The sequence below is a fragment of the Pelmatolapia mariae genome, linkage group LG8 (genome assembly GCF_036321145.2).
Source record: "Pelmatolapia mariae isolate MD_Pm_ZW linkage group LG8, Pm_UMD_F_2, whole genome shotgun sequence".
Classification (NCBI taxonomy): domain Eukaryota; kingdom Metazoa; phylum Chordata; class Actinopteri; order Cichliformes; family Cichlidae; genus Pelmatolapia; species Pelmatolapia mariae.
In genome coordinates this window covers 13,413,974-13,437,606 of record NC_086234.1, presented here as the reverse complement: position 1 = coordinate 13,437,606, position 23,633 = coordinate 13,413,974, and the positions used below count along the sequence as shown (strand labels likewise).

At 43.4% G+C, this 23,633-nt stretch overlaps 1 protein-coding gene across 37 annotated transcripts in view; it reads right to left on the bottom strand.

Moving 5' to 3' along the window:
- tcf7l2 (transcription factor 7 like 2) overlaps window positions 1–19,731 on the bottom strand; it is an 88,971-nt gene extending 69,240 nt beyond the window's left edge. For 6 of the 37 annotated variants that reach the window (XM_063482955.1, XM_063482954.1, XM_063482958.1 and 3 more), the window contains exons 1-3: window positions 19,036–19,730; window positions 18,770–18,836; window positions 18,445–18,569 (exon numbers count right to left, since the gene is read on the bottom strand). In XM_063482955.1, coding sequence (XP_063339025.1) covers window positions 18,445–18,569; window positions 18,770–18,836; window positions 19,036–19,224 — 381 coding nt within the window. In that variant the 5' untranslated portion in view covers window positions 19,225–19,730. Of the gene's footprint in view, window positions 1–18,444; window positions 18,570–18,769; window positions 18,837–19,035 lie in introns of all 37 variants that reach the window. The other 31 variants (XM_063482937.1, XM_063482942.1, XM_063482940.1 and 28 more) reach the window with 11 other exon arrangements.
- Between the last annotated feature and the right edge of the window lie 3,902 nt (window positions 19,732–23,633).

Sequence of the window (23,633 nt, the reverse complement as noted above, 5' to 3'; positions counted from 1 at the left end):
CTCTCTTTTTCTCCAAATCAGAAAGAAAAAGTGAGGTAGAGCATAAGGGTCAGGTTATAACCTCTCAGAACAAGTTTTCAAGGCGTGCTGTTGGAAATCAAATGTGTTTAAAGTCATCCCTGGCAGACGCATGCAAAGGCAGGGCAAAAAGAAACAGCTGTAAGACGAAAAGGGAGATAAAAAAATAAGCAAAATGCCCGGCTGTTCTCCCATGTCCTGAGAGCAAGCCAGTGGTGGATGCAGAAACTGCACAAAATGGGCAACTTTGACAACCACTGTCCAATGTTTATAAGTTGCAGGGGAGTGGTTTTCAAAGCTATCCAAAGGCAGTTTGCACTGACCCTAAATCCAGCTTAAGGATGCATCCATTCAAAAGAGGGTGTGCAGAAAACAATACGGTATGTTGCCCTCATCCTGCTGCTTAACCTAGCAGCAAAGAGCCCAGCTCGGCATTGACGCAACAAGGTGCAATACAGGGATGCTGCTGCTGCATGTTACCCACACAAACAGTGGGAGAAACCGAGAGGAAAAAGAAGGGCCAGGCGCTGTAAAAGCGCCTTTTACCTCGGCGTCAAAAAGGAAACATCTGAATGTTTGTGTACAGCCTCTCTACAGCTGAGTTTTTTTGTTTTCTTTATAGGGTTGAGATCTTGTTTTATGTCAGATTCTCATTCTATGGAGGTGAGGTCAGAGGCACTAAAATAAAAAAATAAAAATAAATAAATAAATAAAAAAAACCCTTGGCTACAAACTGTGTGTTTTTGTCAGCTGAGGGATACAGCGAAGGGATCGAGGGAGCGGTGGGAGGAGGGAGGTGAAGCGGGAGGAGAGGGGAGGAGGAGGAGGAGAGAGGGAAAAAAAAGCCCTCAGCCAAGCCATCAAGTTGAACATTGAACTTCACAGTAGTAGCTGCCTTTCTATGCCTCTCCTTTTGATGTTACCTCCAAAGCAAAGGATCAAAGGCTTGGAGTGTGGCGTGGGGAAGTCCCAAGCTCTTAGCCTGCCAGCCTGTTATATATGCAAAAGTCTACGCCAAAAGAGAGAGAGAGAGTGGGGCAGAGAGAGCAGGAGAGGGTGCTCGGGAAAGAGGAAGCTTGCATGGAATTTGGTTAAATAGCGCGTTTTGTGTCTAATGAATGACAAGGGGGTGACGCAATCAGACAGCGAGCTACAAAATGACGTAGAGCGGGATGGAACTCGCGCGTGCACAAGTTTTAGAGATGCTTCACGCTCGCAGGGCTGGGCATAAAGGCTTGGAGTGGGACGCCGTGGAGCGAGTGGCGCTGGCAGTGTCCTCCCACCCCCATCCACGGGTTCCTCCTCCACCCTCAACCGGCAACACGGTACAAAAATTACCCTCAACACACACATGCGTGTACGCACACAGACACAGACAGACACTTCCACCCTGCACCAACCACCAACTCCTCTCCAACATCAAGGGGGTGAGAGACTGTGTCGTCTTGACATAAATATACAGTGTGCTGTTAAAGCGAAGACTACAGTAAACACAGCGTGCATGAAATCCTGGTTGTGTCTCACTGGAGCAGAGACACTCACACAACACACTACCAAACAAACACACACACACACACACACACACACACACACACACATACACACACGCGCGATTGTGGGCTCAGCTGGGCCAAAGAGTCGAGCAGAGGTGTGCTAAAATTGACAAATCTCTACGAGACAAACACAGTACACACACACTCACTCACACACACCCTTTCCCCAAGGCTGTAGGATTAAGAGGTCCAGCTGGCTGACAGCAAGCCCTTCCTTCCCACGTATCCCGTCGATCTCAACCAACTCCCCCCACCCACCCACCTCCACCTCCACCCCCACCCCCTTCCCTTATCTACAGCCCCTCCCACACCTCCATACCCAGGTCTGACAGCCAACCAGGCCACAGAGCATGCCAAGCAGATACACCTGAATTTGACACTGATCACATCAGTCATACTTCAGAGCAAAAAAGTATTTAAAGACATGGAAAATCCTCAAGATAAATGTGAATGTTGGCCAGGAGAAGGCCTACATATCACTGGCACCATCAAAGGGGGTCTGCCAATCCATCTAGTCTTCCTGTCAGTGATACTGGTTGCATCCTTCAAGATACAGATTCCTAGAGAGCCAAGGCATCGATGGAGGCGGAGCAGGGGAAAATTAGCCTAGCGGAAGAGGAGGAGGATGATATATAACACATAACGAGCCCTGTTAATGAGGAAATAAGGGAAAGTGAAGGAGAGAGATTGGGCGGAAAAATAGCAGAAGCTGCCATGTCCATTTACGTAAGTGTGGAAGAAAATACGCCGCATGCTGCAGGGTGTTGTTCGACTCGCATATCATTTTGTGAGCACAGACATATGTGAATATGCAGAAAAAATGCATTCAGTGCTCCATAATTAGAGCTAGGATTGAGTTAATTCATTCAGTTTAGCAAGTGTTTCAACGCTAGCATGAGACAGGAGAGATCCAAAAGGGAAGTGAAGGATGATACGTCATTATTTGAGTTAAAAACATCTCAAGCGTTTCTGATCTTCAGTTCCTGGATACTAATGAGCCAAAAGCATTGATGATTAGCTGGAACCAGGCAGCAATGTCAGATATAATAAAAATGCCAAATGCAAACAGCAGCCATAACATGCAAATGGGATTAATAGTCCGACTGAGCTTTAACTTCCAAACCACCTGTCATTCACTTTTATATCTATGGCCAATTTAACCCCAGATGGGCCCACAATGGGAAGTAAGATAATATGAGAACCAAACACTGATTTCTTTACCATCCTTGTTACTTATGGCCAAAGGTGACTGATGGGTCTTATACAGAAAAAAACTTGGGGCAAGTTTGGGTTAAGACCAAGCTATAGTGGCTATATTTCATTCGCAATCGCAACCCGAGGCTTTAAAAGCGAGCATTTGCCCCGATGGACAACTAATGAGAACAGAGAGAAAATCTATCCAGCAATTCACCATGATACCATCGACAAGTGCAAAACGCTACCGCAGATTGGGTTGGGTGGGGTATAGGAGGAGATAAAAAAAATAAAAACAGACAGGCAGTGGTGTAAGGAAAGAATAAGAATTAGGGAGTGAGAAATGGAGAAAGAAGGGAGCAAGAAACAGAGGGGAGGAAAAAAATTCACAATGATGACACGTAAGTGCAAAGAGCGATTAAGGATTTACTTTCAAAAGGACTCCCATTGATCTTTTTTGATAGACCTGCAATAAATCAAACCGGATTGACTCGCATGAGAACCAAGCCTAATCCTTTAGTCAGATCCAGGAGAACTCCAACCAAACCAGCTGTTAATTTAGGCTTTACAAGATAAAGCGGGAGAAATCCAACCTGATGTACCCTAGGGCAGAGGCTTACATCATCTCTGTAAAGCAATCAACTTATTGCCAGTTTGGAGAGGTAATCAGAGCACATACTGAGAGAGGGGAGGGGAGGGGTAGTGGAAAAAGAGAAAAGGGAGATGGCTGAAGAGGTTAGGGAGAAAACAGAAGAAGAAGAATGTAAGAAACAGAAAATAAGAATCGAGTTCAGTTTAAAAATGCTGCTCTTTTTTTTAGAAAAAAAATTAAAAACTGATTTTTTTTTCCTCCCCCCTGCATGCCGGGCAGATACACAGGTCTTCAGACTGAAACTTATCTTTGAAACCAAAAACATGTTTACACACAGTACAACTCCAATTATCTCCAGAGGGTGAAGATGAAACGGAGAGAGCCTCGCTTAGCTGCAAACAGGAGCTCTCTGGGTTGACAGCAGGGACTGGAGGACGGATACAGTTCCCCCCCATCCTCCACACCACCCTGTAATTTCCCTGGAGGCCAGCCCAGACCTTGTCCCCATCCCCAGTGGCCAGTCCCACCTCAGCTGGGTCCCACCAGCCATGCTGTGGCTGCACCATAGCACAACCATAGTAATTAAAACGGTTATTTTTGTTTGGGGGAACAAGAGAGACTTTTTTTTTTTCCAGATCTGAGCGGAAGTATTGCAAGACACCATCCAGCCCACACTGACTAAACCATGCCGATGTCTCTTTCAGTTGCGCATTCGGTGTTTATGTATATGTCTATGAGTATACTGAATGTCATCAGGGATCTACAGGAGTTTTAGTTCCTCTTCTTAACTGGGCGTGTGACACCGCGATGCAGGATGCAGAGGATAAAACCACACAAGCACCCTTTTGCAGTATGCACACTGACACAAAGACTCATTAGTTCGCCATCTCCCCTGTCTTTAATGTCCTGTTTACAACGCAAATCAACCAGATCAGCGCTGAAATCCAATCACGGGGCTTTGCAGGGCCCTTCACGTCGGCCTCACAAGAAAGCTGAGGAGAAGCAGGCCTTGTAGTCTCTGGACACTGTCCAAAGGAAACCAAACCTCAGGAGTCCAAACAAAACCACACATAAAATCAGAGTTAAAACAGCAGTCTCTATTCAGCCCATCCTGACCCCACAAGCACACACAGAAACACACACACACGCACTTTTCTGACCCCTGCTTTTCTATCCTCTCCTGGTTACACTGTATGCACACAGGGATCATGCTGACTTCAACAAGGCTCCTGTAGAATTGCAAAATTGACTGAGGCTTGGGCTTCGACACACGCAGGACGCAGCCATGTAAAGGCTGCCGCTTAAGCTCAACTCACATCAACCTGTGCTATCTTTAGCAGCTGGGCTAAACTTTTAAAACCGCACAACTCTCTCTCCCTCCCACCCTCACCAACAGCTTCCCTCTGACTTCAAATAAGACAGCCTGGCTCTTTGGCAGTGGCTCGCCCGCTGGCACCTCCCTCCATGGCCGCAAGGTCACACGTTTAATTACACAGAAAGTAGTAATCTCACCAGACAGATGGCAAGCAGGCCGCCTCTCAATTACTTTATGCCCAATTGAATGATTACTGATGTTATTTGCGAAAATGTGGCACGCAGAAAAACACTACAAAAAGTAGATTTGTAGTACAAGCGGGAAGAGGGGTCGGGGGTGAGGTTACAGGGTCGTGGCCGTGTTAGGACAGAGGCTGATGTGCCTCTTGCCAAGCAACTGCAACTGAGATAATAATAATAATACTAAAAAATATATATAAGGCGTGAAGAATACAAGCACGGCTGTGTTAGCTTTTGGGGAGGGGAAAAAGCAACAAAAAACCCAAGTTTAATACGACAGCGATCAGTGCCACAAAAAACAGACGCTTATTTTTCTCGAAACCAAAACTGGTACAGAACATTGGCCTATGTGGAAACAGTCAGCTCCCAGCAGCCCAGTGGAGGAAACCGCATGACAAGGCCAATTTAAAACGTGAACAAAGTGTCTGTCTCTTAAAACAGAGCCAAGAAAGAAAGAGCTGGGTTTTCTTCATTTCTTTCCCCCTTTAGGACTACCATTTTGTCATTGGGGAGAATCCCATTGGGCTCAAGTTCTTTCCTTATGAAAAAAAACAAAATAAAACCCCTGACCGGCAAGTGTGAGCTGTCTCATCTCAGCATCCAACCCGTGTTCCCCGTTGATGCCTCACTCATCATCACTTAGCTCCTCCTGCCAATAGCTTCTGCGAACAATTAGAGGTTAACTTTCCCAGCGTCTGAGACCGCAGAATCTCAATTTCTGGCCAGGAAGCTCCAATAACTGAGCTACCTAGCCAAGAATCAAGATTCCCCTCAAGTTCAGGTCTCAGTTTTACCCCTTATTCAACACTTACTGTTAGCAGTGAGGCCTCTCTCAGCCTGTTTATGATTTAACACGACCGCAGAGCTAAATAACAGCAAATTAACTGTGCTGACTGGCCTCATTAATGTCATGCATAAAATGCTTTCACTGAGATCATTTCTGAATGTGCAATGGTAACCACTGATGTAAACTCGGTTGCCAAACTTTGGTTCTGGGCCAAAAAAGGTATGGCTTCTGGCCGGCATGATCATAAATTCTCCAGCCTAGTTGGGGTAACTCCCGCTTACGCCTGTGGGTGTCAGATTAAACCAAAACTATTTGTCTCATGCCAGGAGACTACATAATTTACAGCTGAGCATTTAATTCTAAATTTAACATAGCATACAAGGACAGACTGGCTCATTGGCTTAAATAACGTCACCCCAAGCCATGTAGCATTAAACGTACAAGCACTGGTAGTGAAGAAATTTGCCCTGTTGGTGACTGTAATAAGTCTGGAAGTTTCCACTAACTAGGAACATTTGTGTTGAGAGGCACTGTTGTAAAATGATCTGCAGGAGCATATAGAAAACTTCCACGTTTTTTTTTTTATTATTATTATTCCTGAGTCAGGGTGAGGAATTCCACTGGCCTATAGATGGCAACCAGCAGTTGTTCTCCCATGAGGACGGGGGAGGAAGGCATCTGGGAAGAAGCGAGCAGGCGGATCAGGGGAAAACGATGACTACATCTGCATATTTACAGCACAGGATTTTGAGTTTTCAGGACTCAAAGTCATCTCAAAAGCAAGTGCAGAAAATGAGAAGAAAGGGTCCGTGAAACTTCCCCCAGAAGGCTCAGAGGACTTACAGTGATGACTCCCAGGCACATCCACAACCCCAAGATAGCCCGAGACGACGGGGGGAGGCTTCCAGTTGCCGTGCTCGGGAAAGAAGCTGCACCACTGTACCACAACACTACAACAATCCTCGCATTGCTATAGGAAGTCAAGAGACATTTACAGAAGGGGCTGAGGAGCGGGGGATTTTTCATGATGGTAGCCAGTATGTGCAACTCAAAATTTATACCCCAAATACCCACTGCATGTCTTTCGGTGTTAGATTATCATCAAGAGCAATGCAACAGACATGTTTGAAGGAAGTGATAATTTGACCTACAAATTATTTAATTACTTTAAACAGTGTTGGCTGCAGAAAGTGAACAGAGAAGCCTATACACCATGCATACATCAAACTTTAAGCCACAGTACTGCAGGGAGGCATGCCCATTTCACCCCCCACTGATCTGGAATTCTAGCCTGATGCGATCTCCCAATGGCCCACACTTGACCGTGGGCCTTGCAGTCTTTTCCCAGCTGCTGTATGGCAGGCATGGGCCGCAGTGGTGGCACCTGTCTTTGACAAGCCCCGGCATTCACACTAACTCTGGTTTCCCGAGGCCGGCTGCCTGGCAGTCAGGTGACATATGCTAACGCACACTTTCCCTGACACCGAGTGCACACACATACACTCTGGCAATCCAAATCTACTAACCCAAGAGGCACTTAAGTGTGATCCCAACCACTTAAAAAGCATCTGCATCATAGTGAGAGAGGTCTTAGCCTCACATGTCTCTCTGTCTGATAGCTAACCCTGCCCTGATTCAGGCTGCGGCTTGAAGCCGTAAACCAAAGCTTCCCTCAACGCCTCTCACCCGCCCGGCGAGGCTCTAACCACTGTTTTTGCATACCACTCAGCTTGTGTAACCGTTGAGTGGTTTTGTTCCACCAAGACAATGGCTGCGTAACAGACTAAGCAGAGTAAAGACGTCTAATGTCAATGCACTGGAAGAGTTGATAAACAGAAGTCGGTCTACGCGGCGCAAGAAGCACAGACGAAATAAAAATGTAAGCACTGGGAGACTAAAGTGCCTCCAGGATAAAATAATAACAGTAACACGGATGAGACTGCCAGCGGCTGAGGCAAACACTGCACAGGCCAAAAGCAAAGATTTCTCAGGTGAACCGGTTGCAGTCTAGATAAACAATGTAATTATAACTCATTTTGAAAGTAAAGAGTTGAGAGAGAGTTTCAAAGTCAGCAGGGATCAAAATGAACAGAGCCCTCTAACGCTTTAGTCTGCTCTTCCTTCATTATCTTTAACTAAAATTAAAGTGTTTGCAAAAGTGTTTGCAAAGGCACTATTAATAAACTAAAAAAAAAAAACAGAAACTAGGCGACAACACTGGTCACAAGCGTTTACACTTCTATATAAAAATCAGTCGTTTAACTTGTAGGACGCGAGGGTTGCTGACAGCACCTGATTGAGCTCGTGGTATGGCAAAGCATGCCGGTACTCACTCTGCTGCCCAGCAGACCAAAGCAACATTTCCCCACCTCATTTGCAAAGCAATCCCGCTTCCCTCCCACTCAGTGCATCTTTTTGTCATTTCCATGTCCAGGCTCCACTGGCTTTGTCTGGAGGAAAGCATGGAACCAGGTCTCAAGGAGACTGCTCTGCTACCAAAAAGCCCCCCCTCCCCAAAAAAGAAAGAAAATACACCCAACCCACTGAGCCAGCATACACTCACCTCTCCCCCCGCCTGACTAATGTGCCCTGACACTCGTACATCACCCGTAAATTGGCCAAATGAATTAAGCACGGCCCCTGCTTAGCTTTACGGGCTTTAAATGGATTTTCTCCTCTCCAGGTCTGTCCAGTAATTGCATTTATCCATCTTGTTGAAGCCAGGTTTACACACTCACAAAGATCATGCCAATCCCCGGATGCATTTTCCGCTCTGATGGCAAGAGTGTGAGAGATTTGTCATTGGATCATAACAGGTAATTCAAACAACAATTAGCTGACAATTCCACCGTATGTCAATGGCTGGCTCCCTGCTTGGATAGGACCTTGGTTGAAGCGATGAGGTTCCCCTCTATCGCTTCATCTGTCTGAATATCTCTTCTTGTTGCCATTCTCAGTGTGATAAATGCTCCCTTATAACGCTTTTTATCTATTATCCAAGCCTCCAGGTTAAAACAGCAAACACCCACAGCAGGGAAGAAAGTACTGGCTATGAGTGTTCATTGTTCACACACACACACATTCAGAGAGAAAGAAGTAAGTGTTAAGGCAGAGCTGTGAACACCGGCATCAACGGGGGTCATCTCCACACTTGTGGATGTTTGAACAGAAGTGTATCAGCCATTGGAGGGGGGCCCCAACGGACAATTCAGCTATGTAAACATGCTGCAACTTCCTTCCCTCCAGTCCTCTAGGCCTGCACTGAGACAAGCCACTGTTTAAACAGCACACACAGCATTCCTGTGCCTGGGCCCAGGCCAGCTGCTGCATCCTCACTGCAGGCCTGCCTGCCTGCCTGAGCAGAGACAGATACAGGCCTTACAACAGCAAGGGTCATCCACAACAGACAAAGGGCTTTTATAAAACATGCAAAACAGGTTGCATCTTCCAGAAATGCTCCCCATGCTGCTGAATGCTGTAGTCCTAGCTGACCACCCTGAGAGCTAAAATCATAACATCACCGAGCCAGACCTTAACCATTTGACGCCATCTGTAATGATAAAGCAGGAAATTTATCTTTATTGGTACACGAAATATGCAAAGTGTGGCTGCCAATAAAGATAGAGGAGGCAGTAAAGTGAAGATAAAACACCTCCTGGTTCTAAAGTACACTGTGACGTGCATCACATGACACAAAGGCCAAACCTGCTTAGTAATGCCTGCCTCTAATCTCAACTTTCATTATGGCTGAACTGGTGGTTTCAGGTTCAAAGTTAATCTATAAAATGAACCTTTGGTTTGCATGCCAATGGACAGTAAACTAAAACTAGGTTCCATCTAAGAATAAAATGAATAGTTCTCGAAATAATCGCAGCACAGTAAAGGTCCACTTTAGCGGAACAATTTTACCCACAGAGTAATAATATGCAAAAGTCATATATATGGCTATCCAAATAGTTAGAGGCATATCTTGCCTTACTTGTTGATCCATCAATGAATTGTGGACCTTAGTTGAGCTTTAGTGGGATCAAAATAAAAAAATAAACTTCTGGAATAACTTGATTTTGAGTCATTCGTGCAGAACTATGTACATTTAAGTTATGGGAATAGATTTAATATTTAACACAGAGACCAGGCGTCATTCAGTGTTGGTTTTATTATAGGAAGACTGTGATAATTACTTCCCTATTGTGTCAGTGCCTCCACTGGATACCATCAAGAGTTGCCAACCAAATCCGCTCAATCAAAACTGTGATTTCAGGGGGACGAGACTGCATTGTTTTCTACCTCCACAGCGGCGTCTTGCCTATCTGCTGTTCATTCGGTTCCCCGCTCTCTTGTCCGTTCATCAGTCCATCCCCTCTGGCTGGACAGAGAGGGCCACACATCTCACCTCGGGACAGTTGTCCAAACAAGCCTCTCCATTCACTATGACCCCTCGAGGGAGGAAGACAATTGACAATTCACTTCCACGAGTCAATTTGTGCACTTTTGGAATTGACCCTGAACACTGGTGACACACTGGCCTCTCACTGGAGCCCGGATGAATACATAATACTGAGAATGCCAGGGAAGGGATGGGAGGGGGGATTTATTTTTTAAAAGGTGAAGCCATTAAGAAAATAAAGGGAAAAAAAGATGCCATATAGAAATTAAAAATCCATCTTATTATTTAAAAATCGGTCAAAGATGTAATTAATTTAGCAAAAGCAGAAGTTTATATATATATGTGCACTTCCAAATATCATTACCTGCACAATGACTGGCAATTCAGTGCCCATGTGCAGGCCATGTGTGGATGTGACAAGCTGTTCTCATGAAATGTTATCTAGTGCTGTACGCAAGCCAACAGCTGTCTCTTTAAAAGAGGCGTATTATTATTGTGTGTAAATAGGTTTCTAACAGCTGGTTAAAGAGCTAACATGGGAATTTACTCTTAATCTGTTTTCCACTGGAATTGCTTCATCAACTAGCTAAAAAAAAAAAGAAAGAAAAAGACTCTAACGTTGCTCCACATCGCAGGGTATGGAGGTTACATTTTATTAGCCTTGTGCATTTTAAAATAATCTTGCCAACAATTTTTTTTTTCACAAATCCCGCCATAATCCGCAGATTAGTAGATGCATTTATTTCGCTCGCACTTTTAAACCCTCCCTCACCTTTTGCGGGGAGTTATGAATCCAACACCTCCTGACGACAAAACAAGCAGACGATCACCTCATTAGCGCTCTTGCTTCGCTTCCAAAACACACACACACACACATAATCACACACACACATGCGCTCCTTGGAGCTTATCCCGCTACAATTAAAAGTTTAATTAGTAGATTAAAAATACATTGACTGGAGTTTTATCACCTTAAACTCCTCTATTATGTGTTTAGCACACACAAGTGCCTCCTTCCCATCTGAGCCATTTTGAACAGATTATCTGCATACTGAAATTCCCTTGACTATATTAAGGCTGCAGATACAAACTGGGTAGAAAAACAACCATCTGCATAATATATTGCGCGTGGCTGGATGAACACTGGACAAAGACTTTTGTATAATTAATGTTTAATATCTAGATGTGAATATTTAAATAACACTGCCACCACTTTTGTGAGGAAAAAGTGAGGAAAGTATTTTAAAAAAAGATACTGGAATGAATGAATGAAATTCTTCTTCTGTGGTACATTCCAGGACATTGTACCACATCCATAAAAGGCTGGTGTACCACAGGTGTTCACTGCACACTGGCACGGCTAGTCATTATCTAGCCCAACATGATCATTAGGAGCTGTGATGGCAGTTTGGCACCTCCTCCCTGCATTCACACACACACAAGCTGGAATTAAAAAAAAAAAAAAACTCCAATGGATACTCAAGCACTCCCTATCAGAAAGAAAAATGGGGTGAGAGGGGAAGCTCCTTCGTCAACGAAAAGCATGTCAGCGCCAGTGCACTTTGACCCCTCCCAAACACATGCCGCAATCCAAACAGAAGGTCGACAGCAACCAGAATTCCTCCCAGCGTCACGGCGGCCTTCTCACCCAGAGCTTTTAAGGCAAATATTTTCTGATGACGACGGGGAAGCACGAAGGGAAAACGTGGAGTGGAGGGTGGGCCGAGAGAGAGGGCGGCGGGGCGGGAAGGGGGTTTATTCAGAGACGCGAACCACGCACATGAACACATGCCTGTTCGTCAGGCGTGAATGAAAACTGAAACTCTCCTGTTCCAATCTGTGTTCCTCTCTTTCCCCCCCCCCCCTTTTTTTTCATTCCTCCAAACGGGAAGATAAATGTGAAGCCGAGGGGCACTATTGTTTGGACATCTAGCCAGGAACTGTCGCTGCTCTCATTGCCCTGGCATTAACAGCAATTATGCGCTCTATTCAGACAGCTTTTGTGCGGCCGACCCCCAGGCCCCCCCACCGTCCCAATTCGCTCACACACACACACACACACACACACACACACACACACACACACACACACACACAGGCAGAGGCCTAACACACATTTCCCGCTTTTCTCTGAGCCCCCCCTCCCCTCCCACTCAGCTACTGGTGAACTCATTTGACTACTGGAGCACTCTGGTCCCATTATGAATGAACTTAGAGGAAAAGGAATATGACAAACAATCTGTGGCTTCCTTCTTAGACGCACATACACAGCATCCACCGCCTTGTTAAAAAGTGACATTTCCAGTGTTTTTTTGTAATTACGACGCTTTTAAAAAATTAAAAAATAAAAATACCAATTCTAGGTAATCATCTCTTGAAAGCAGCTAATCCTAGCCCTACCCATAACCTTCATATCTAAAAAGATGCGATCAATAGTCATTTAACCTTATCTTCTTTTGCTGGATGCAGCAAAGTAACACTGCCAAGAAAATTTCCAGCAACCACTTTAAATTATCTTATCGCCACTTCCATATAAGTTCACAAGTTCATTCCATCCTAGGAACACCTGCATTTGTACCCTGCTGCTCTTCAGTAATTTAAAATTCATAAAGAGACAGTAAAGTTTTTTTGTTTTTTCTTTGCTTTTTTTTTTTTTTTTAAAGGAACTTGGCGTATACTGTTGTTAACATATTCCAACAGTCCAAATATTTTTGTAAGAGGAAGAAGTAAAATGGGAAAATATTGGCTTCCCAAGCATATATCTCCACACTGCTTTTGATATTAAGCATGAACTTGCCCACAATGCTGTGGATGTGCAAGATGAGTTCACCGGGCTACATTAAGCTAAAATAAGGTAACATAAACAGATAAGAGATTTTAAGTGTGGCTACACGGACACACACACACAATAATTTAATTTCCATGTCTGAGGGAGCCCCAAGCCCTGTGGGCCAAGAGTGGAGCTAGCCTATATTTAAACAGATGACACAAGTTTCATTCCAGATGTACAGTAGTATCTTTGTGTTCAGCTCTATAGAAATGCACTGGAGAAAGAGGTGGGGCTGGATGGGTGGGGGTAAACTGGGAGAGGAAGGGGGTTACACCAGGGGGCTGGGGTAAGAGGGACCCCAGTGCACAGCTGCTTAACTAATGCCTTTTTTTTTTCTTTGCTCAGACACAGAAAAGCAGAGTGTTGGTGGTTCACTGACGGAAACTAGGATAAATGGATTAATTCACTTTTAAGAATAAAAAGCAAAAATAAACATATACATATATATATCCAGATTGAACCGAGACGTAATGATTAACAGACATAATATGTCACATCCAAGGCAAAATTAGGCTTCAGATTAGCTGTTATTACATTAAAAGCAATAAAGTCGATGATTTAATTAAAAAAAAAAGAAAAAAAAAGGTTCAGCTCCAAACCAGACTTTACTGCAGCTGCTACACCCAAACCCAGCTCACACTGCCACCAGGGAACCACTACTCCCTTCGCACTAGTTTAAAATCTGATTAGAAACACACCCCACAAACTGACTGATTTTTTTTTTTCCTCCTGCCTCTGTGGTGTTTCAAGCGGAGTGACAGATCGACGAGCGCGTAAGCTCTCACGCGGCTCAGCCTGCCAACATCATCAGCATTAGACAATTAAGCCCCGCTAGCAGGGAGAATTTTTTTTATATTTTATATATAAAAAGGTAAATATTTACTGCACAAATCTTTTCCATTCATTCACCAGTCACTAACAAAACCTTACTGTACTCCCTCTCTCTCGCTCTCTTTCTGAGTCCTCAGCACCACCACCAATCCCCCCACCCCACCCCACCCCTACATCTGCGATTCATTGACTTTACAATTTACCACATGTCGAGATGGGAGAGGTCGAGCCTCCATTTGAATCACGGCACAAATATGCGAGTGATTTATTGTTTTAAAAACCCCGGGCCGATTTAGTGCAACTCCACTTTTTCTGAGCATTACTCCTATTGGCAGACCATGAACAATTACAGTTCGGACTAATTAAGCTCTGAGAATGTGCTGTGCACCGCTAATGTCTAGCAGACCCCAATTTTAGTTTAATGGTGCCAAACTTTGCTTCCCAGCCACCCCCCGCCTCCCCCTTTTCTCTAACTTAACTCCTCAAATCCAAAGCAGATTGTACTTTTTTTTTTATGAGTGTTTATTGAGTCGAAGAAAAATAAGGACCTTTTTTCTTTTCCCCCTCTCCTTGCCTAGGATGAGAGAAGCAGCGGAGAGAGAGTGAGAGGAAAAGAGGGAGTAGATGCAGAAGAGGAAGAGAGAGATGGGGGAGAGTGAGTGAGAGAGCGAGCGGGAGCCGCTTCCGCCATACTTTGTAAACAAAAGTGATTTGCAAGACAAAAGGAGCGCAACCTTCCAACTAAATTCGGAGTGCATTTTGCAGCTTGAGGCACAAAATGCGGCCACGTCGTGCCACCAAACCCCCCACGGACACCAATTAGGCCCTATTAACATGTAAAGCCAATTTGATAAGGTGTGGGCCCTATCCCTTAAATCCGCATTAAACTATCTTCCCCCTTGTCACGGCCCAAAAAAAATAAAATCCATTTTACAACAGCCGAACACACATAATCCATATGATATACCATTGTTATGCTTATGCTGCTGCCATGTTTAGGAAAGATACTGTCTGTGTCATTTATAACAGATAACAGGCCACAGCAATGTGTGCACGTGAGCACAAAGGAGGTGGTGTGCACTTATGCGTGTTGATTATAATAATCTCACCAGAAAATCCTCCACCATTTCTTCCTTAAAAATAAAATAAAAAAAGACAAAAGACTGAGTCGGCCCCCGTATCAAAGTGGATTTATGTTTTTTTTATTAAAAAATAGGTGAATGTGCGGCAACATGAGCAGTCCTGGCGTGACTAGACGAATGAAACAAAAGAGGAAAAAAAAGGGGAGAAAACTATTGTTTCAACCACACAAAGCCTTTTCACCGCCCTGTTGTAGAATCATCACGGGTTCTCGGAGCGTCTTTCTTATTTTCCTCCCTTCCCACTCTAAACACAGTATTGGATGCACAGTGTTGTGTCTTCATCCCCCGTTTTGCTCCCCACCCCGTGCACTTTCTCGTTCTTTTTTAAACTGCTCGTAATTATACGTCGAAACTCAAAACCTCCGCCAAAAGTCTCCAGGCCTGGAGAATTATGGGGCCAGGGGTGGCGTCAAATATCTTAACATTCATAAGTCCGCGAGGCAGTAAATAAAGCCAGTGGATTTACGGCCCAGCAGCCCCAATGCAGGGGAGCTGGCCGCCCAGATCCCATTCTCCCTCCCTCAGCCTCTGCATCCACAGACCTGTTGAGGTGTAGATGTTAGCCCACAGCACCGGGAGTTAACCCGCCGCCTTTTTTTAAAAAGCCTAGTGTTAGCATTGGCAGGAAACAAAAGGTAGGGAGGAAGAAAGGGAGAGAGCAAAGGGAACAGGGGGAAAGGAGATAGAAAACCCAGGGTGAACTAGCCAGGCCACTTCTGCAATTCAACCTGCACCGAGTGATCCAGTAGGCCTTTGTGTGAGGTTTAGGGAGGAGGGAGACGGCAGGGAAAGGAGAGGAGGAGACGAGGGCAGGAAGGCTTTTAAAGCCCGGGCACAGCGTCATGTCAAATTGCTAAATGATACTAAATTGTGAGCCTCCTTGGGCTTAGGTGGTAGGAAAAACAAATTTTCACTGGTTATGACTCCCAGAGGTCAGACAAACTATCGTAATAGCCACATGCAAGAAATCTTTTTTTTCCCCCTCCTTAAGTCATGCAAACACTAAATAAGTGAAGCAAGTTAAGACGTCCAGGGAGATCAGAATCACCGCCAGCTGATGGGAAACATTTAAACCCATCAGAATTTAGCCTGTAAGACTTCCAATCAATTGTATTAATTTAAATAATTTTAAAAAAGGCAAAAGGAAAAACCAGCATCGCAGCATCACCAAAACCGAGTGGAGAAAAAGAAAAGGCGAAGGTAAAAGCAGCGAGAATCAAAGCCTTTCATGCCATGAAGGAGAAAGTCTCATTCTAATGATACTAGCAGTCATATTCAGTGCCTTACATGACATGTTAGGGAGCAAGACAGCTAATCAATGTCCAGGTGAATTATTTATGCCAGCTTTAAGTCTAATAGATTTATATTACAGCGACCGCTGACTTCAAAGCGCTAATGGCTGGACACACAGCGCGCTGCAGACAAGAGGGGGCCGAGGCAGTACAGTAGGAAGACCACCATAAGTCAAAAACCACGTCCAGGTGCATCAGTAGGTTAAGCTGTAATAAAGGTTTCCTAATCATCTGCAAACGAGCACCTCCTTCTTTTAGATTTTGTAATGACTTTTCCTTAAATAAGGGAAAGCGGCACAGAGAGGAAAACAACAGATAAAAAAATAAAAAAAATAAATCTGGGAGCATATATTTTAAAAAAAAATTAAAAATCTTTCCTTTCCTCAATTATGTCCGAGAATAGTATTTCAAGGGCATCATTAAGAGGGCAAAGGTCAATACCGTCTCGCCGCAGCATCCTCCAGCCATACCACAGTTTACTGCTTTTCTAACTGCTGCATAAGCACAAGGAAACGAGCGCTCCACACACAGTAGTGTGTGACAGCAAACTACAAAACTCTGCCATCGAAACAAGGAAGTGCTTCACTTCAAATCATGCGTGTTGTTGTGAATGTGTGTTTGTGTCAGTGCTGATGAGAATAATGAGTGACTAATTCCACATACCAGCCAGCAGCGTTAACAAGGCTGGCTGACTAAGAGAGAATGAATGGCAAAATGTTCTCCTATGTGCAAAAGAAGCACGCACGCAAAGAGAGAACCTGTGTAAGAAGCAAAAGAAATATTTCACGTGAAACCATGGGTGATCATGTTGAACTCAAAAGCAGAATTTGTGTCAAACACAAAAGAAGGCATTGTGTGTCAGATGTGCGTTGATTTCCAAGGTGTGCGGAGAACACACAAAAAAAGAGGTAACAAATATCAGTTTCGTTAGGAAGAGCTGAGGTGGTGGTGGTGGCGGTGGGGGGGGTGTTGGAGGGTCACATTTCCTAATGCCTGGTCTTTGCCTTAACCTTGTAAAATGAGATGACAGGTCCTAAAGCGCAGACTTGTAATTGCAACCGTTTAAAATAGGGGGGCAAAGAAAAAGGAAAAAAAAAAACACCCATGGTTGAGAAAATTATGCTGCTTAAGGATTGCCATCGCCCAGTGGGACCGGCGAGGTGCTGAGCAAATGAGTAAGTGGGCATAATTACAGCATGGCTGATTGTGTTTAAATAAATAACATGAATTTATTTATAAATATGGGTTTACTGCATGGCACATGTTTGCCATGGATTCCTCGCTGGGAGCAAAGGCAGTGCACATGCAAAACAGCCCAGTCTCGCACAATTCCTATCAGTAAATCACACCATACATACAAACATATAGAAATATATATATATGTCTGTATATGTATATATACACACACATTTGAAAGAATAATTAGAAACAGTAAAAAATTAAATTAAAAAGAAAAAAATGCACTGCTTGATGTTTCAGGGGGGGGAAAGCTATCACGCATGCATCTTTTACATAGTGTCTTTACAGGTTTTGACACATGCAAATCACTCTGTAAAAAAAAAACAACCCAATTTGCATATTGATTTTATTTGTGTGGTTTTACACTGCTTTCCCCTGCTTACAGTGTGTCAGAAAAGCCGCTATATAAAGGCCTGAATGCTCATGCATGGTGTTGCATTTAGAAAAAAGGGCATTTTTGATGAGGCCGTGCAAACACAAGCCAACTGCATTATTCAGGAGAGTAAAAACATGCACTTGTAAGCCTGGAGAATACGCAGACCCTTAGTAGTAATAATGATAATAACAACAATAATAATGTCATAATCATTATTAAATTATAACAAGGAGAATAAATTTTTCACAGGGGCTTGTGCATTTGATTTAAAAGTTGCTAAAAATATTGGTAAAAAATGCCATGCACGTGAAGCTGACATATAACAATAACTTACTTATTTCTGTTTTTCCTTTTCTCCTTTTATTTTAACCCACTTGCAGCTCTTTAGCACTGTTAGCATGCTAGCTTCTGACCAGGGCAAACGGGCTGGGAGCCGCGTGCGGGCACGCATGCACGCATGCATGCCATTGTACTGTACACTTCACGGGGAGTTTGCAAAACTTGGCTCTGCATTTTTATCGGCTGCACTTCAGGGTGACAACACTCCGCGTCTGCCTTTGCCTCGGTGCCTAACCCGGGGAGTCAGTGTGTGTGTGTGTGTGTGTGACGAGTGTGTGTGCACATACAAGCTGTAAATAAATGAACTTACTGTGCGTGCTGTTGGAGAAAGTGATCCATTGGGAAGGTAGGGGCTTGTGAGATCGGGGATCATTATAAATGGATAGCCCGGGTACGGTGGGCTCTTGAACAGCCCTCCATCTTGCCTTTTCGCAGCTAACATGGCGAGGGGGGGAAGAGGGGGTTGTGGGAAAGAAGAAAACTTTTTTTTATAAAGTGGCCTTGAGAACTTTTTTTTTTTTTGCAAAAAAAATTGCAATTGAATAATAAAAGGCGGAGGCACAGGCACATATAATGTCATGTTGTAGGTAGAAATAAAATAAAAAACAAGAGTGAACAATAAAGCAGAAACTCACCCTCCTCTAAACTTTCCCTTGTTTTGTCTCTGAAAGTTTCAGATCTAGGCGCAGGCCGTCTTTCCGCCTTGAAATGCAATGAAACACAAGGATTGCGTTAAAGTTAGCACAGCGGACGGTGAAGGGCGATAGTTAACTTTCTTTTCAAGTCCACCCGCTGTTACAGTGTTAGTAAATGTAGGCCCCTAAACTTAAAAACAGCGCCGGGGGGACGATCGATCCCCGATTTTTTTTCTCTAACATGCGAAGAAACAGACTGAACTCACCTCTGAATCCGACGAGCTGTTCTGATTTGTTTCCGACTCGTTTACAAGAGAAGATTTGACATCTGCTAAATCCCTTTCTGCCGAGGAGTTCTCCGAAATTTTCTCTTCCTGCTCCCCTTCGTCTTTGAAGGAAATCATTTCATCGTTTGCGCCCAGATCGTCCCCTCCACCGCCGTTGAGCTGCGGCATTTTTCCCGAGCAAAAATCTTTTCTCTTTTCTTTTTTTTTTAAGAGACAAGGGGGCACAAAAAAAACCAAAAAAAAAAGTTTTTTAAAAAAACCCTTGATCTCGGTGATCTAGAAAAGTCCGAGTTTAAGTTTGGGGTCTGTATTGGCGTTTTCCAAAGCTCTGGCGGTTGGTACAAAACTAAAAAAGAAGGGAATCTTGGCAGAAAAAGGAAGCCGGAGAAGGAGCCGAGCCGCTCGGATTGAGTGAGTTGAAGTTGGTCGGAGTGGTTTTCAGTTCAAAGGCGGCGCTGATTGACAGATAGAGAGGGATGGAAATAGAGAGAGTCTGGATTCAGGATTATTGACAGGGAGAAACACACAAGAAACTAATGAGATTCAAACAGGGAGGGACTTGAAGTGACGTTTTCATAAATAGGAGGAAAAAAAGGAGAGAGAAAGGGAGGGAGGGGGAGAGAGAGAGAGTGAGCGATGGAGGCTGGAGGAAGCCGGCGGACGACTGCGGTGAAAAAAGCATGTGAGGAGGAAAAAGGCAGTTTGGGAGCAGGACAGTGATGGTAAAATAGGAGGAAGATAGGAGTTGCTTGCAAATGTGGATTAAACGCACATATGGGCGGTCTCCCAGAGGGGGGAGGAAGAAAAAATGAAAAAAAAAAAATGAAAAGAGGGTACTTCCTCAGGCTGTTTGCAACCAGTTTGACTCCTCTGTTCCCGACCAGTCTGCCACACTAGGGCCAAATAAAGTTAAGATTATAGCTGAAATTAAAGTTTTATTTTTTTATCCCCCCCAATCCTGTCCTTTCACATTCAGATTCTCTAACCTACTTTTGGATCTGTCCTTAGTTTGCATACTAACTACTAGAGGCCCATCAAGGCAGAATAAAAGCTATTACTCCGACCTTGTTTTCCTATTTTATCTGCTTTGTCAGGTCCTTAGATCTATTTTTCATCATATTAGATAATGTTTCCTCAGATCTATTTTTTGGGATGGAGGGTGTTATTGCATCCTGCTTTCTTGACAGGTGTGATGTCCTTTGGGACTAACCTGAATTCCTCACTGGCAGCACAGACTGACTACATATATTTATTTATTTATTTATTTATTTTTCTCTCTCTCTCTCTCTCTCTCTTCTCTTTTAGCACCCAGGCTGGACACAAACAACTGATGCAGATTTAGATGCTCCAATTCTGTGTTTTATTTAGCAGAAAATCAACCACAGACAGCTATATAATACTGCAGACTATACATATGCATATATTAGGAAGAAAGTTGCGAGAACTGCTTATAATTTGACTATATACATATTTTTTTTTATTTTATAGATTTTATCATCTAAAAGCCATTGCATAAAATTATTATAAAAAATGTTTTTAAAAAAAGAGAAAAATGTTTACCCGTTTTCTCAAAATAAAACGGATTCATTAAGGGTATGTGTTAAATAACAAAAGAAATTATATTATATTATATATATATATATCTATATATATGCATATTGGTAAATGAGTAGGAGGGGGGAGGTGAACCTCATCAGGCAGGAAATGCATTTTCTCTTACAGCCAATATTTGATAGAGTAATCACACAAACACACACACGCACAAAAAAAAATTTAAATATAGCTGCAAGAAACAGAGCTGCATCATACATCCAGGTGACACTTACACTCTGTTGCAACATGGCTCCTTTCAGGCAAAAATAAAGCAGTATGAGATCAAAAAAAAAAACAAGCCACAGAATTGCTGATTAAAAAAATATTGTTTCATGTCATCACGCTCTAAGACGCATAAAAACAAATATTATGACGCTAATTCCTCTGTATCTGCTCTCAGCAGTGTTGTCAAACAGAACTGATGGGGAATTATGTGCACAGCGTAGCACCACTGTGCTGTGAATCTGCCTGCCTGACTCACCTAAACCAGGCAGCACCATGAAAGCAGACGATTCCGCTCGGTGATCACTGATGTGCCTTATCTGGATGCGGTGAAAGCTGTGATTGTGTTAGCTGGCTGCAGCCCAGCCAGCAATGTTAGGGGGCGAGGAGGAAAAGGGGAAGGCATTGCCGTCTCTGGTTCTCATCCAGTGTGTCTGTGTTTAGGCAGCCGGTGGAAGAAGAAGAGGCACCCTGCCGCTCGGGGCCCTCCAAACCCGAGCCCACACAGACCAGACCAAAGCAGAGGAGATCCAAGCTGGCCTCTCCCCGGATTGCCTCAGCAGGTACCTGAGAGTTTACTGGGGGCTGGCAGCATGTTATCATGCATGCCGTGGGGACACCTGCCTCTGATGCCGCCCTGGTGATTCTAATCTACAGGACCCTTTAATATCATAATGATAGGCTATGCTGCTGCCGCCGCTGCCTTGAATGATGGAGCGGGAGCACGCTCAGTGTCTGTCGCTGTTATTTATTTTGTTACCGGCATGTTCACCTCTGCATCCTTGTGGTTGTCATTCAGTACAGATGCAGACTGCCTCATCCTCCTTTGGCTGAGCGCCTGGAGGAAGTCAGAAGCATCACCTGTGCCTGATCACATGATCGCACTCTGACCTTTTTTCTTTCTTTTTTTTTTTTGAACTGGCACTTTTGGAAATGAAACTTGGCCCAGATTTAATCACACTAATGTTCCCTCACACACATTTAATATAATTAAATGTCAAATTAAAAGTATATAATGCATGCTTTGATCATTTTGCTTTTGCTTTACAGGAACAAAACACGACATTGCTTTGAAATATACATGCATGCAGCAATATTTGCAACACACACACAAGAAGCTTTTTACGTAGTAGTCCACATTTTGCTTTTAATTTGCTCCTTTGCTTTCAAATAGTGGCTTGAATAATTAAATGGCCTACCCAGTCAAAACAGTCTTTGGTGAAAAGAGCTTTCATGAAGAGGAGTTACTGTTTACTATAATCTCATAATTCTTCTCAATCCCCACCACCACCCTGCACATATGCTTCATGTTTGTGTAAAGCAAATAGAAGCTGCACAAGTAAAAACTGACATGTGTTTAGGCTGTACTGGTTTATGTACAGCCTGCACAGACAAAAATATCCCATAGGTTTTGTGTACACAGGTACGCGGCTAAATAAAGTTTGTCTACAGCTGTTCCCAGTCTTAAAAACACAACAGGAGGAGGGTTAAAAAGATTCAGAGTCCTCGAATCCTCAGACATCACAGCAAATAGTCGCCTACTTTCGAGCAACATGCAGCGAACATGCTCTGCGTTGTCAAACGGTTAATTTCCCGTCATGCATCTGCGTTGCCACTAAAAGGTCTCTCGTTGCTGATTAACATATTACCGCTGGACATTTTCCTCCTTTTTTTCCTGCACAAAAAAGCGGGCTGTTTTATGGTAACTTATTTATTCCTGCAACGAGGTTTGTTTACTTGTTAATAAGCCAGACTTAACATTTAACTTCATGTGCATTTGCAAATTTCCTCTATTGTTGAGAAAGATGCTGCGGAGCATTTTTTTGGCATTTGGCTCACATGAATTCTATCACCGGGATAATACTGCAGTTAGCCGTAATTACATCTATACTAATAGTCCTCATTGGGGTTTTTTTTTTCTTTTTAAAGAATGGACAGGATGGAGAAATAGATGTCTGTTTTACCTGATTATGAAAACCATGTCTAATGCTGTATATTATTTTAGGCTAAAAGCCAAATCACACAACAAATATCTAGTTTGCGCTTGCATTTGTGTGCAAATGGTTGAGCCCGCTTTCTTGAACACTCTTCCTCTCATTGTGCTCGCCAGATTGAGTGCATCGCTGTTGTCTAAGCATTTCTGTGTCTTTTAATTACTCACTGGATGGATTGGGGGGTTTATATTCTATACATCAAAACGTGGCAAATGATGAGGAAAGAGCTGCTTTCTTGAAAACGAAGTCATTTCATGTGCACAATGTATATACAGTCGATATATACATTTATATATTTATTTATTTATTTTCACTCTTATTGTAAATGTACAAAAGGAGTTTCTCTGCTCCCTTGCCCCTCAGCACTCTAATCATTTGACACAATAGGACAATTTATTAGAAAAAAAAAGCTTTGTATACAGGAATTCCATTCATAAATCTTTCAGAAATTAATTTAAGAAGGAAAATGCTCAGAGAGTTATATTGACCAAAGCTTTAAGGGCTGAGGGTTATGTCTTTTTCACAGAGAGGACCTGTTATCAATGTAGAAAGAAGAAATCCAGTGTGTCTGCTCACTGAAGGTCACTGATGTCTCAGGGACGTGTTTTGCAGGAACATATTAATATAAAAAGCACAATGTTTGTTTGTTTTTGTTTTTTTTAATGCATTCAATTTCTGTCTGTGTTTATAACCCACATTACAAATCTCAGTGATGACAGCACAGAATAAGAATAATAGCATAATGAATTTGCCTGTGACTCTGCACTC